Source organism: Bos taurus, chromosome 11 (genome assembly GCF_002263795.3).
Source record: "Bos taurus isolate L1 Dominette 01449 registration number 42190680 breed Hereford chromosome 11, ARS-UCD2.0, whole genome shotgun sequence".
Taxonomy (NCBI): domain Eukaryota; kingdom Metazoa; phylum Chordata; class Mammalia; order Artiodactyla; family Bovidae; genus Bos; species Bos taurus.
Genome location: NC_037338.1, coordinates 59,955,040 through 59,970,513, shown reverse-complemented (window position 1 = coordinate 59,970,513; position 15,474 = coordinate 59,955,040). Strand labels below are relative to the sequence as shown.

General features: G+C 33.1%; 1 protein-coding gene and 1 pseudogene across 6 annotated transcripts in view; one reads left to right on the top strand and one right to left on the bottom strand.

Annotated features, from left to right (window-relative positions):
• The window catches only part of USP34 (ubiquitin specific peptidase 34), a 241,283-nt gene that overhangs the window by 130,580 nt on the left and 95,229 nt on the right, over positions 1-15,474 (top strand). For all 6 annotated transcript variants that reach the window (XR_009496463.1, XM_059891776.1, XM_059891779.1 and 3 more), the window contains 7 exons: positions 799-881; positions 5,083-5,237; positions 6,629-6,742; positions 8,447-8,546; positions 8,680-8,839; positions 11,638-11,764; positions 11,861-12,008. Coding sequence is in view for 5 of the 6 variants with exons in the window: in XM_059891776.1 (XP_059747759.1) it covers positions 799-881; positions 5,083-5,237; positions 6,629-6,742; positions 8,447-8,546; positions 8,680-8,839; positions 11,638-11,764; positions 11,861-12,008 (887 nt within the window). In the remaining variant the exon portion in view is untranslated. The remainder of the gene's footprint in view (positions 1-798; positions 882-5,082; positions 5,238-6,628; positions 6,743-8,446; positions 8,547-8,679; positions 8,840-11,637; positions 11,765-11,860; positions 12,009-15,474) is intronic.
• On the bottom strand, positions 3,423-4,487 carry LOC101908099 (sentrin-specific protease 8-like; annotated as a pseudogene).

Below are 15,474 nucleotides of genomic sequence, written 5' to 3'. Positions count from 1 at the left end.
ACTTTCTTATCTGTCCATAACAGTATCAAACTCTTCTGACATTCAGGCTCACAGCAGTTTGGCCCCTGCTTCCCTCTTCAGACCCATCTCCTACCTTTCCTGTACCACAGACCAACACTTGATTCTTCAAATGCTTTCCTTTGCAAATGCTGACAAACTGATTCCCAGAGAACCATGTGAAATTACCTACTTAACAAGCTTTCAAAGCAATTTTTACATTATACATTGAATTTTGTACATATGAATTACAGTTACTTAGATTTGAAATAACATTCAGAAATGCTTATTTTGTATCAAAATAAAATGATACAATTTTATTTATTTATAATTTATTATCAAAATAAATGCTTATTTTGTTTTCTTCATGAATTGTATTTATGGAAATGATATATCATTAACATTTCTTGTTTAAGGAATATAGTATTATCCCTGGAGGGACAGTGACAGTGAAACATGGACTTTCTAGATGGAAATGTATTAAATATTAAAATTAATGTACATACTGCATAACTTTAACATTTCTTCTACTGTTGTTCTTACCTACTTATCTAATTTGAAAGTTTGTGTTCTAATAATTTGTAGAGTTTTATAATATTAAATAATTCTTTCCTGTAACATTTGGCTTTGGCCATTTTTTGTGTGTGTAGCTAAAGATATAATTTGAAATATTTAATAATTGAGTTCTTAAATGGAATTTTATTTATTTGGTACAATTTAAGATTAGGACCATTAGATCTTTAAAAATAATTAAGATATAAGGTCTCTCAGCTAATTATTTTAACGGTTTTTTAACTGCAGGTACAGCCATAGTGCCGAAGTTCAGGTGCGACTTCAGTTCTTAACTTGTGTCTTTTCCACTCTGGGATCACCTGATCATTTCAGTAAGTTTTTTAATCAACATTTTAATAAGTTTTTAGATCTTCATTGATTCTTGAAAGAGTCCAATTAAATGTACTCATGCCTTTAGATTTCTGTGGTGATCAAATTATTCTCAGTACTAAACGTCCTATCTGTGTATGGCAATAGCAGCTTGTCCCTGACATGTTCTTGTTTCAATCTCTGAATGTGTCGGTTTCTTAATGAATGAATGACTCATTGCATGAACAAAATATTTGGCATAGGTGAACATATCATGTTAGAGTGACTGTAGTTTTCTTTTTTTTAACCTTTGGTTAATAGAATATTCCTTTCACTCCAGTTGGAAACAGCCACTGTCTGTATATTATATCAGGGCTAATCTTATCCCATATTTGTTGACTTCATAGGTGACAGAAATTTGGAGACACATTTAATTTAGATGAATCTCAAACTCAATTTCATTAATAATTAATCTTAAAAAACAGAGAAATTGGTCTGGTATATTAAGAGTGTGGACCATTTCTAAATCCACATGCAAGATATCCTCTCAAGAAGGGAGGAAGGTTGATTTCTTTCAGCCAGAGCACCTTTCCTCTTGCTGCTGCTGCTGCTGTGTTGCTTCAGTCGTGTCCGACTCTGTGCGACCCCATAGATGACAGCCCACCAGGCTCCGCTGTCCCTGGGATTCTCCAGGCAAGAACACTGGAGTGGGTTGCCATTTCCTTCTCCAGTGCATGAAAATGAAAACTGAAAGTGAAGTCGCTCAGTCGTGTCTGACTCTTTGCGACCCCATGGACTACAGCCTACCAGGCTCCTCCATCCATGGGATTTTCCAGGCAAGAGTACTGGAGTGGGGTGCCATTGCCTTCTCCTCTTGCTAGACTGACTATTTTCTTTCACGCTCCACATGCCTTGTTTTCTGTATGTCTGTGTCAACAACCTCATTTATTAGAAGGACATTCTTTTTTTTTAGCTATGGTTAATGTCAAACTGCTGGGTGAGTATCTTGCTAGCTTGAGAGATGTCTTCGTGACTCTTTAAGTCCATATCTGTGCTTGAGGTATGCCATGTGTTTATTTTACTGTTTGAGTCTGTAATTTCTTTTAAGTCAAGGTGTTTGTAACGAATGCCACAAACATTATGTTACCAGTAGATTACAAAATGAAGGCACCTGTTTTTGATAGGAAACTCCTGTTTCATGTTAGTAGGTCATTTATTACACCCATTATCATTCAGGATATACAAGAAATAATATAAAATATTTAAAAATCTTTATACATGGAGAAATCAAACGCAAACAAATATTTTCAGTATAAATAATTTCACATGACCATTGTTTCCTGTTTGTTGAATATAGATTTTCATTTGAAAAAGTTAATCATTTTTTTCAGTATTTGAATAACGAGTTATTTATTTTGCTGCTCCTTTTCCATTAAACATAGAATATGTTCTTTTTGTGTGGGCTTTCAATAGCTACTGCACATTTAGAATCATGTTTGAACTTATCCCACATCATAATTGTACTTCTCTAACTGTTACAGTTTCTTTGAAGTATAATATAGTTACTCGAAAGTTACAGTTTTAAAAAAGATTCTTACCTATCTTCATTTATCTCTTCTTAACTACTTACTGTATTTAAGTTATACACTAAATGTTGTTCCTAGTGTTTTTATGTTGGCTCTTGGGCACAGATTCTTAGAATGAATAAGACATACATTAACTATTTCTATGAGAAACTGATTGGATACATTTGTATACATTTGTATACATTTTTCACCTCAATCTCTTAGACTGATACTGCTACTAGGTAAATATTTTCCCACCTGGTTTTGGATCTCATCTACTTTTTGGAGTAGGGGGAGGGTTGCGAGTGGTTTCTTTTTTTTTTTTTTTGGAAGGAATAATACTTCTTTTTATTCTTGGTTCCACATTTCAAAAATTTCATTATCTGCATTTTGAATTAAGTGAAAGAGTTGAGAAAGGTCACTTTTTTCCTTTATATCTCAAACCAACTTTTAGTAAGTTTCAGATACAAAACAAGAGGTATACCACATTTATTTTAACAGCATTATTTACTATTCCCTCTCTCTTAAAGTGTTCTAGGAATCAGTGGGCGACTGTAGGCTAACACCATCTTGATAATATCAAGTATTGGCAGAGCTTGTAGCAGGGAAAGCCTTTGCTTGTTGAATGGAAGAGGTATCATAGAACTGAGTAACTGATAATATTTGATCTTACATTTAGTTGTGACTTGATCTGCTTCTAGCCAGTTGATCTTTTGGAATATGTGGACTGTGCAATAAGTTTTTGGTTCTTCTATGATTTTCTTCTTGCTTCTAGATTTCACATATTCTTAATTTGTTTTACAGATCAGTCTTTTTTCTTTGGAATAAACCAGTGTGGATAAGGGAGACCAAAAGGGAATTAATAAATGTTATGATTGGTTAAGATTGGTTTTAAGGTTTTGGTGCATATTTTGAAGACATTTTCACAGAACATATATTGCTCTAAAGTTAGGGTTAAAGCAAAACTTCCCATTAGGAGAATGCAGAGGATAACATTCTCTCAGGAGAAAGCAAGCATCCGAAGATTTCCTCTCCCAGGCATCTTCCCTCAGACACTGAGACTACAGCCATCCAATCCATGGGGACAGGCAGAAAGAGGAGACTTCAAAAGTCAACTATATTTCAACAGCTAAATTTTGGCAGGTCTGGCAATGAGATCCTTCCATTTTTCTCTATTCTTTATGATGTATGTAAGAGTGAGTAGCTGCAATAGTGATTCTGGCTGTCGTCTAAAGTAGTTCTGACACAGGCCTCAGTGTTACATATCATGTATATCCCAAGTTATAGCTGTTTTGTTGAGCGCTTTCTCTTCCACAGAGGCTAGTTTGTTTCCTTTTCTGCCTGAGAGAGCCTCTAATTTCTTTGTTGCCTGCTTTGGGTGGAATTAATTGCTACTACCATAAGAATCATAATGAAAAAAGCCATTTTTATCTTAGAGATAAACCAACAGGCTCCAATGGATTCCCCTAGCTGTGTGGTTGGAATTATCATTGATGGCTAAAAATAATAACTCTTTATTGGAGAGGTCCAAGGGTTCAGGCAACATGGTGATCTCTGCTGGGTTGCCAGTGTACTTGATAAACTGAGTGACTTCAGGGCTAGTGAAGAAGACATGGTCAGAGCAGTCATGAAACTGACTATTGGCAAAGTACTCAAAGGCAAACACATGAACGTTGAGCCAACTTGGAGGATCCAGTATGAGACAAATTACTGCCACAGTAGACTGTCCATGTAACTCAAGACGACTGGGTCCATCTTGTACCGACCAGGGCTGCTCAGAAATTCCAGAAGCTGCTTTGGACCTCACCACCCCAACCAGCCTCCAAGCAGCTCCATACTGGCCGGAAAAAGGATGGGGGTGGTGGTTACTTAAGATTCTGTCATCTTCTCAGTGCCTTCTGATTCTGGGGAATAAGCCCATGCTCTTGAATCCCTTATGGTATACTTTAGAAATCCCTGTGATAATTTTATTCTACCCTTTTGTATTGTCTCACTTATCAGACTTGTGATTGCCCTGATGCCTTTTCTTTGATTCTGAATAGTTCTGATTCCTTCTGACACACTTTAGAATTATCTAATACTTGGGTCGAAGTTTTAATACCATACAGATTCTGTCTGATTTCAGTGGCTTCTTAGCTAATTGTTACCTGTGATGTGTTGCTGTTCTGTTTTAGGTAGTAAGTTCCTTTTTGTTTTATTAATTGTAAGGATCCCTTTTTTCATAGTTTACAAACATGATGCTTATTGGCATTTATTGTTTATCTCCTATGTGCATAGAATTAGCTGTGAATATGGTATCCACTGTATTCTTTACCCTTAAACCTTAGAACTGACTTAACTTTTTGGGGATTACTTTCTTTTAATCATGTTTGCTATAATACAATGATTGTTCATGTCTTAAAGAAAATGAGTTTCCAGAACAAATGTCTCTTCTAGGATACTATCCCATATAAGTCTTGTTTTTTCAGATGATTTATCTTTGGAGTATATTTAACTACATTTGAAAGCATAAATTATATGAAGTCTCCTACGAAACAATTTTTATAAATTGCTATGAAATATCTCCTTTGTTTTTCTGTATGTATTGGTGCTTCTGGTATATTTAATTAGGCTGAAAATGTTGCATGTACCAGGATTTAAAATTTGTAATTTTATCTAGGGTTAAGTTTGGAGCAAGTTGATATTTTATGGCATTGTTTAGTAGAAGATTCTGAGTGTTACGATGATGCACTCCATTGGTTTTTAAATCAAGTTCGAAGTAAAGATCAACATGCTATGGGAATGGAAACCTACAAACATCTTTTCCTGGAGAAGGTAATTTTATTTCTTGACTATTTGTATTGTTTTTCTGTATTTCCTTTTTCGCTCTTGAAATGTAAACTGTAAATGTTCATTTTTTCCTCTTGAAATATTTTAATTAAAAAAAAAAAGTTTTTTAATATTTATTTTGGTTGGGTCTTCATTGCTGCCTGGGGCTTTCTCTCATGATGAGCGGGGCTTACTCTCCAGGTCCAGTGCCAGGGCTTCTCATTGCAGGGGTTTCTTTTGTTGCAAAGCATGTGTAGCCATGTGGGCTCAGTTGCCTCCTGGCATGTGGAATCTTCCTAAGTCAGGAATCGAATCTGTTGCATTGCAAGGCAGATTCTTAACCCCTGGACCACCAAAGAAGCCCTGGAATTCTTTTTAAAAAAGATAAATATACTGCTTATCTGCAGTCCTTGTATAATATTTGCCACTTAGATGTTGCTTTAGTTTTGTGCTCTACAATGTTTGTATATCTAAATGAATACTTAGTTTTGATTTACAAAAATGTTATGTTCCTTAGCTAAAGTACTTAAACTAACAGTAAGTGTAACTCTTGGTGAACAGTAATAAGAGATGTGTGTGGGGTTTTGTTATATATTTTTTAAAATCATTAGTAACATTATGTTTCAATTTTTGAGGGGTGGTGCCACACCTACTAGTGTGGGAGCCCTATTCTGCAATTTTTAATTAAATGGTATGGTTTTTAGCTAGTCTTCTGGCAGATATAAACTAATGTTCAGATTTGTTGGTTTCTTGGGGGGAGGGCATTGTAGGAAGGGCTGTTATGATATTAAAGATACACATTATCCAATTTTTATTTATAAGATGCTGCATTTGGTTCAGTAGATAATTTTCCATTTAGATTTTAAAACTTTGATAATAAAGCAATACACTTTATTTGTTATATGCTGATTTTTGAGATTATAAAGGCTCTAGAAAGTCTGTGGTAGACTTGAGTTCATATGAATGAGTTTTGGTAATAGAAACTAAATCACTTAAATCACTTAATAGATTCAAGACAAAGCTACAAACAGGTCTTCAGTTATCTTAATTTTAAGCTCTGACTTATACAAAAACTGTGTATCTATATGTTGTAAATGTGTCTGGTGTAACTATATGATAACTAATAAAATTTATAAATTTCCCCTGGTTTGGGTCTATAATACATCTCAAAAATGGAAGCACGTATCAGCAGGTTTCAGTTACATCATGATTAAAATTTTTTATGAAATTATTTTGTTATCACTAAAAATCTCAGATATTACATTTTCCTCTTCAGGGTTTTCAGTAAAACTAGGTTTGTTAACTTAAATGTGTTACTTTAAATCTAATAAAATGAAATCTGCTAAATTAATTATCACACCTAAACTACCTTGACAGCTTTTTTTTTTTTTTTTAAGATGCCCCAGCTAAAACCTGAAACAATTAGCATGACTGGCTTAAACCTGTTTCAGCATCTCTGTAACTTGGCTCGACTGGCTACCAGTGCCTATGATGGTGGTTCAAACTCTGAGGTATGAATTGAGATTTGTCCTTTTATTGGGTCAGCTTGTGGAATTTCTTTTGTTCATCAAATTAGATTACTACCAAGCATTGAATTTACTGACTCTGCAGACTTTTATTTTGAAGTCTTAAGCTTTATCTTCTGGGTTTTAAAAGTTCTATAAAGCAAACATGGTAATTTTTATTACTGAAAATAATCTTTGTTGTGAATAATGGAAACTTGTGATACACACTTCAAGCTGTGAAACAAGTCACAAAGATGTAACGTCCACATAGGGAATATAATCAATAATATTGTAACAACTTCATATGGTGCTGATGGTAATTGATTTTATTTACAGTAATCTTTTCATAATGTATAAAAATATTGCATCACTGTTCTGTATACCTGAAACTAATAGAATATTGTATGTTAGTATAACTGAAGTAATATAATTTACTGTATGTTCCTTGGTTAATAAAGGATTTTGCTGAGTAGAAGTTTGATTAATCTAAAATCTGTTTTTCAGGCCATTTTTGTGGCCAAACTTTCAGTTGCTCTTGGGCAACTTCAGAGTTCCTATCAATAACTTCGCTTCTGGAATGGAATATACCTAAATCATTAGTGACCATGAGGCATGATCAGTTCATTAGCTGAAGACTGTCACAGATTGCTAGTCTTATTTCTGGCTTTTATTTGGCTAGGTTGGATGACTGCGAGTTTTTGTTGAATGCATTATATATTCCTAGGCTCACCTAACATAGACTGTTGTTTGAAAGTCTTGCTTATTGGACATTTCAGTTTATTAATGATAGCTCTGATTCATGCCATCTGCACTCCACTTATATTTTTCATTAATTTTCTTTAGAGATTGAGTTGTGTTATAGAGAGAAAAATAAACTGTTGTAAAATCTATGTGGTAAAGATAACTGTAATTGTATTTAGAGCAAGCAGTTGTATATTGCTTTCATAGTATCTTCCTACCTTCTTTCCTTGTTTGAATAGTGTTGGTTTACTTATTTTTATTTTTAATGTTTTGGTTCAAGCTCTTACTTTGATAGCACTATGATAAGTTTCAATTTGGTGATTTCATACAGTTGGACAGATCTGATTTACCTAAAAGGTCACACTCTAATTTTGAGATAATACTGCTTTTTAAGTAGATGCCATGAACACTAAAGCTATTCTGTCACTTATCAGAAGGTTATCTTTTCTTCACCCTAGTTACAGTTTTTGAGAACTTCCACTGTTCACTTTTTCTATAATTTTCAGTGAAAACATTTTTTTTTCATCTCAGAGTTTAAGTCATAAGTTTAATTATCAGTTTCAGTTAGTGAATCTTTTTAATTTTCTGTGAATGCCTGAAATCAGTGACTTTCAGAATAAGTTGGATGAAAGCATGTTACGTTAACATGTTACGCTAATAATTATGTCAGTTATTATTCCTTTGTAGCATGTTTTGAGGACTTTTTCTCACTGTGTAGTCATAACTTATGAGTTAAATGTTGTACACATACATAGATGATTCGTAAGTAGGTATTTTTATAACTAGTACAGGTATATTTCAGAAAGTGAAGAAATTTTCAAGGTTTTTATCATTAGGAATTGCCTTTTAAATACTTTATAAAATATTAAAGCTCTGATAATTGAATGCCTTTTAAATTTGTAACTTTGGTCTTTAATTAAACATTGTTTTACAATTAACATTTATAGATGGCATATTTTTGCTTCTTAGCTTTGTGGTATGGACCAATTTTGGGGCATTGCTTTAAGAGCACAATCTGGTGATGTCAGTCGAGCAGCTATCCAGTATATTAACTCCTATTATATTAATGGTGAGTGATTTGAATTACTGTCTGGTAGGTAATTTTTATGTAAGTATTTTTCTTATCTGTAATTCATTTTCTTTAATACAGCTAAATAAGAATATAAGGTTGATAATACATATCTAAACATCTGACTTTTTAGGTAAAACGGGTTTGGAGAAGGAGCAAGAATTTATTAGTAAGTGTATGGAGAGTCTTATGATAGCTTCTAGCAGTCTTGAACAGGAATCACACTCAAGTCTCACTGTTATAGAAAGAGGACTTCTTATGCTGAAGACACATCTGGAAGCATTTAGGAGAAGGTAATTTTTTAAAACCACATTATTAGAATGAATTTTAGGCTTTTTAAAAAAATAGCTGATATGTCCTAAAGTATTCTTAAAACTTAAAGGTTTTCTTGGGGGCAGCTAGAAAACATAACTTACCAAAAGTGAAGAGTTAATAATGGAAGTAATTTTTATTCATGATATGTACCATTTCATCGTGGAATCAGCAATATAGGTTCCTGGTAAATACTGCAGAGCTTTAAATATCATAAGACTCTGAGAAGATGTGCATGAATAAAAATCTCTAGACAGAATTCCATCTCTAAGAAAGTATTACTATGATTGAAATGGCAGAACACCACTACCAAAAAAGTTTTCACTAAAACTCTCACCAAGAACATCAGATAATCTCTCATAGTTGAATCAAGTTGAGTCATTTGTTTCATTTGCTGTTTTTTTTTCTTCCTGGACTAGGAGACAGTATTTTAATTTTGAATTTCCATTTACCATGGAAACATGATCAAAAAATTCTGTGTTAATGAATATCTATATAATTAATTTAGACATACCCTGTGTAATACAGAAATAAAGCAAATTAACATTTATGAATATATCGACTGAATTAAAAGGTGAGTAGATAGTTTTAATTAAGAAATTGTTTGTTAAAAATCATGAGTAAATGTAAAAGTACAAAGAACTGTTGAACAAAATTGTTAAAACTTATTTCAACTTCCAAGCTCAGTTTGATAATGAAACCTATACCATTTATATATATTGACCTTTGTTTAAAATGTCAGAAGATACTGAATAAAGATTTTCTACACATTCCTTATAAATGACATGGCTCTGTGATTTAAAACATTTAGGCTTTGCAAAATTCCTTATTTTGATTACGATTGTAAATTGTAGAAATTCTACTTAAATAATTCCTTGTGTTTTTAAAGAATGTGTAAGGGAAGTCTTGAGTCTTTTTCAACAGAAACTTCACACTGCCTCATAATTTTTATCAGTTTAAAAGCTAACAATAAAAAAGCAAATGTGGTATGTCTTATTCAAATTAATAAAAAATTAATACATACTCATTATAAAATTCAGATATTACACTAAGATAATACTAAAGAAAATCAGAGTCTCTATAATCTACCCTTTCCTATCAGATATTTATTGTTAATGATAACAGTACATGGTCTTCTAAAATTTTCTCTGTGCTGCAGGGTCTACAAACAGCAAACCAAAACAGTCCTGTTGGTTCAAGCCCTCAGTCCTCATACAGCGTTAACCCATGTTTTTAAAATAGGTGCTTATTTAAAAGTCTTTTAAAACAAATTTTTCCTAGGATTCCAGTGGTGCATTTTATCAGTTTAATGAATTTTAGTTCAAAAGTTCCTTCTCAGGTGTACAAACTTTTTCAAACTGAAGAAAATTGATTATTATAATATCCTTAATAGAAACCTTTGTATTTGTTTATGTTTTCCTCTAAAAGTTAATGTTGGTGCTAAATAATATACTTTTTGGGTGGCAAGTAAAGAATCTAGGAAACAATTGAACATTCAAAAACTGAGAGCTGGTTTATAGGAATTTTCAAGCAAATCCTTGTATAGTATCATACAGTTTCAGGTGCTTAATGTGCTTAGTGCTACTCCTAATTAAAAATTGCCTAACATTTATAAAATGAAAACATAAAGTAATTATTATGTTTATTCTTTATATTAAAAGAGTAATTAAAAATGTTGTTTTAAAAGATTGCTGTTTCTAATTTAAAATTGCCTAAACATTTATAAAATGAAAATATAAAGTAATTATTGCACTTATATATTCCTTATAATTAAAGGAGTAAATAAAAATGTCTTTTTCAAAGGATTTTCTTTTTAAAAAGAGATAAGGTTATAATCTTAACAGTGGTTCTCAACCAGAAATGATTTTGTTTCTCTGGGAACATTAGGTAATTCCTGGAGACATTTTTGATTATCACAGCTTAAGGGAGAAGGCAATGTTATTGGCATATAGTAGGTAGAAGATTGCCAGACATTGCTAGTACACCAGATAACCCCCTCATTACTTAAGAATTATCAGGCTCCAAAAGATTGATTACTCTTTTGCTCATAGAAGGTGAACATTGGATCACATCTTGGAAATCAAGTACATTTATTTGCTTACTTGCCCTTTTATTCCAGAATTGCTGATTAGTTTAGACATTGATTTTTTTTTTTTCCTTAAATACCTTGAGGTACCCTGGATCCTGTGTTCAACTGAAAATCAGTTAGAAAATTAATATTTAGTGTCATGCTTAATTGCCTGTATCCTTTGACATATTAATCTTTATTATTCATTTTATGTTTTTAGCAGTCATGGAATCCGCTCTCAAAGTTGTTAGGCTGGTTAACATATATTTACTGCAATACAGTTCTCTCTTTGAAAAATCTTTCCTAATACCTTTTGTCTTCCTTTGAAAATAGGATTGACAGCTTGCTGTTTCACTTACCGGATTAATTTGTTTCTTTAAATTCCTCCTGTCTGCTACTCCCCAGTCCTCCCTCCGTCTTGTTAAAAAAAAACAAAAAAAAAAAAAAAAACCCTATAATATTCTTAATGGGCCTTTTTTTTTTTTTTTGGTAATTTTTCTTGGAAACTAATTTTTAAGGCACTCAACTATATTTACACATTTGAGTTTGATTCATTATCATGAATCCAAACTTAAATTTAATGTTGTAGAATAAACTGTAGTGTTTTGGACCCTTTTGTGGGCTCTTTCATTTTGTAAAATAGCGAAAACTTCTGTAACATTAAAATAGTTTAAAATGATACCCTTCCTCGATGTGGTTTTTGTGTTCTAGGTTTGCATATCATCTCAGACAGTGGCAAATTGAAGGCACGGGCATTAGTAGTCATTTGAAAGCACTGAGTGACAAACAGTCCCTGCCGCTAAGGGTTGTTTGCCAGCCAGCTGGACTTCCTGATAAGGTAGTTACATAGTTTTAGTTTCCAAATTAATAACATTTCCCAGTTCAAATATATGTTCTTTTTGTATTTTTAAATTGGTTGCATCTCATGTTTCAGATGACTATTGAAATGTATCCTAGTGACCAGGTAGCAGATCTTAGGGCTGAAGTAACTCATTGGTATGAAAATTTACAGAAAGAACAAATAAATCAACAAGCTCAGCTTCAGGAGTTTGGTCAAAGCAGCCGAAAAGGAGAGTTTCCTGGTAAGTCCATCAGTTCAAATTTTTCTGTTTTCTAGGTTCTATCATATATTGACTTCAAACCTTTACTTCTTTAAATAAAGACTATGAGCCATGTTCATGACTCCTCCCCTCCCACCCTAGGTATGGTGCCATCAATTCTTAGGCAAGAGTTAATAGTTATCTTTTTCATTTTTTTTAAAAGATGTTATTTGCAAACACTTGTACTCATTATTCTCAAAAAAAAAAAAAAAATCTGCTTTTGTAGGTTATTTGATAAGCAGCGTGGGAATTAATAAGTTTGTGTCCATACACCACCTAGAATCCAACTTTAAAAGTGAAAGTGTTAGTCACTTTAAGTAGTGTCTGACTCTTTGCAACTCCACGGACTGTAGCCTGCCAGGCTCCTCTGTCCTTGGGATTTTCCAGGCAAGAATACTGGAGTGGGTTGCTTCTCTAAGTACCCAGTTTTACTCAGTAGTTTTTTGGTTTTTTTTTTTTTTTTTTTTGCTATTTTGATATATTTTTTGAAGCGTATGAAAACAATACATCATTGAGTTCCCACCTATGCATCTCTCCTTTCCTCAAAAAAAGTATCATATTAAGAAATTTTCATGTGAGCCTGAAAGGCGTATTTGATTACTCCCTTTTAGTGTCTTGACATAGCACATAAAATAGGGGCTATTCAGAGGAGCAACCAGAAAAGCTGTTACGTTTTACTTACAGGTTAAAGGTCTGAATGATAATAGGCTAAATACATATTTTAAAATGCCTACCTGGTAATGTCACTTTGATTGATAACATTAGTGGAAGAAAATCTTGAAGTTTTAAAAGCTTCTTTTTAAGACTTATAACCTGCCTGTGAGCAGATAATTCTTTTGTCTCTTTTAGTAAGGAGCCAACAGTTTTACTACACTGTGCTTAAGATGAAATCATATGTACATTTTAAATATATCAGAAATCTTAAACTGTTTTTAAATAATTAGTGAGTATTCTTGATAGAGGAGTAGATGTTGAAAATCTCCCTTCTAATCCTATCTCTGAATCTCCCCATTTCCCTTCTCCTGAGGCAGATTTTCTTAGATATTTTTCAAGAGATAACAAGATATTTATTGACCCTTGAGTTATATGGGGGTTAGGGACACCAACCCTCTGCACAATCAAAAATCCATGTATAACTTATGATTGGCTCTTCATACCCACTGTTCTTTCATATCCATAGTTCTGCATCTGTGGATTCCATCAGCTGAGAATCAGGTAGTACTCTAGTATTTACTGTTGAAAAAAGCCTGCATATAAATGGATCTGCACAGTTCAAACCTTTGTTGTTCAGGTGTCAGCTGTGTACTTAAAACACAAGTATAGTAGCATTCAGTTTATACTCTTCTATCCCTTGTTCATTGTGCTTATTATCTTAGAGAACATTCCATATAGTTAAATATAGAAAGTTACCTCATTCTTTTCAAGATCTATATTGTCTGTAGTATGGTGGTACCATGATTTATTTTACCTATTCTCTATTAAGGGATATTTAAGTAGTTTCTTTTCTTTTGATTTTATAGTGTTATACAGAGTATTCTTAATACATACATTATCTCACAGGAGTTGGCTAAATATCTAGTTATGGAATTTTCAGATCAAAAAGTATATTTTTGTTACATTGCAATGTATATAAAGAGAGTATGAAATGAGTAATAATAAAATGAACCACCAGTGCACCTACCACCAAGAATAAGGGCTAGAACATTATTAGAAGCTAGTTGTGTGTCCCTCCCTGATATCATCATTTCCTCTTCCCCTTAACACTATCTTGATTTTTTTTTTAATATTCTTTATAGCTTTACCTCCAGTGTATCTTTTCCTAAAGGATGTATTTAGTTCTGTGAAACATAAGCACAGAGAAACTTGATGGATTAAGGAAAAGGGAGTATGTTCTTGTTAGGCAAAGGGTCACAGAAAATGCAAGCTAAAGAAGGTATACTTTCATCTCTTTAGTAAGAAGTGAAAGTGTTAGTCGCTCAGTCCTGTCTAACTCTTTGCAACCCCATGGACTGTAGCCTGCCAGGCTCCTCTGTCCATGGAATTCTCCAGGCAAGAATACTGGAGTGGGTAGCCATTCCCTTCTCTAGGGGAGCTTTCCAACCCAGGAATTGAATCCAGATCTCTTGCATTACAGGCAGATTCTTTACTGTCTGGAGCGACCACGGAATCCGAAAAGATGTGTTATAAAGCCTCATCGAAGGTTATCAGTGGGAAAGTTCTCAAGTTTAGGTCTTGGCACAGTGAAGACATATCTTAGTGCTATGATGTTGAGAAGATGCTGAAATACTCAACAGAATAGTCTTTTCTTTTTCTGATCTTTTTATTCAAAATGAAATTTCTTCTTTTTGATGATAGGACTTGAAGGTTAGAGTAGAGACTTGACAGTCCGAGTAGAGATAAAGATTCTGGGCCCAGTTCACTTTTGCATTCCTTCCTTAGATAGAGAAAGTATTGTGAAAGTAGCAGAGATTTGGTCTTTTGGCCCTCAGGAATACGTTTTTCTAGTGACACTGATCCTATTGATTGTTTTCCACATCTGACTTACAGTAGTTGGCTCTCCGTTATCATCCTCCTTGTAATTTTTGTCTTTCTCATGTGTTGACTATTCTGTTTTCAATATCCCATACCTTCCTTATTGGTTCACTTTTTTTTATTTGACTGGAATATAGTGCAAATTATCCAGTAACTTCTTGAGAGATTCTTTGACTGATCGAAAATATATTTCTGATACTTTAAATGGTAATTTGGCTAAGTATAGAATTCTAGGTCAGAAATAATTTTGTTTCAGAATTTTAGAGATATTAATGCACTTCATGGTTCTGTTGCTGTTTCAAATCTTGAAGCCATATTGATTTCTGGTAGTTTTTATACATCCTGTTAATATTTTTTCCCCTTTTCCAGAGCTTATTGAACCTTCTTGTGCCTGTTTTACAATACTATGCCTGAGTATGGATCTATTTTCAGCAACTGTAATGGGTACTTTATATTCAGAGGTCCCTTTTAGTTTGGCAACTTGTATCTTTTAGTTTGGGGAAATTTTCTTGAGTTACTTTCTGTGTCCTATTTTATCATTTCTTTCTAGAAATTCTTTACATGTTTCATTTCTTGGACTATTTCTAATTTATTTATCTTTTCTTCCCTATGTTTCATTTCTTTGAGTCTTAGCTTTCTTAGATATGTTTTCAACTTTATTTTGAAGTTTTTTTGAGTTTTTCATTTTTGCAGTGGTGCTTTTAATATCTGACATCTCTCTCTCTTTTTTTTTTTGTCCTCAGCATACTCCTGATATCTTAACGTATTTTTTTGAGAATATTGATGTGTTTTCCCTTAATCATTGGATCTTTAAAAATCCAGAGTGACGGTGTGTGCATTTTAATTAGAATGCTTAGCTAATTACCAATTATTTTCTGTTAACTTTATCTCATCTTTTACCTTATACACACACACA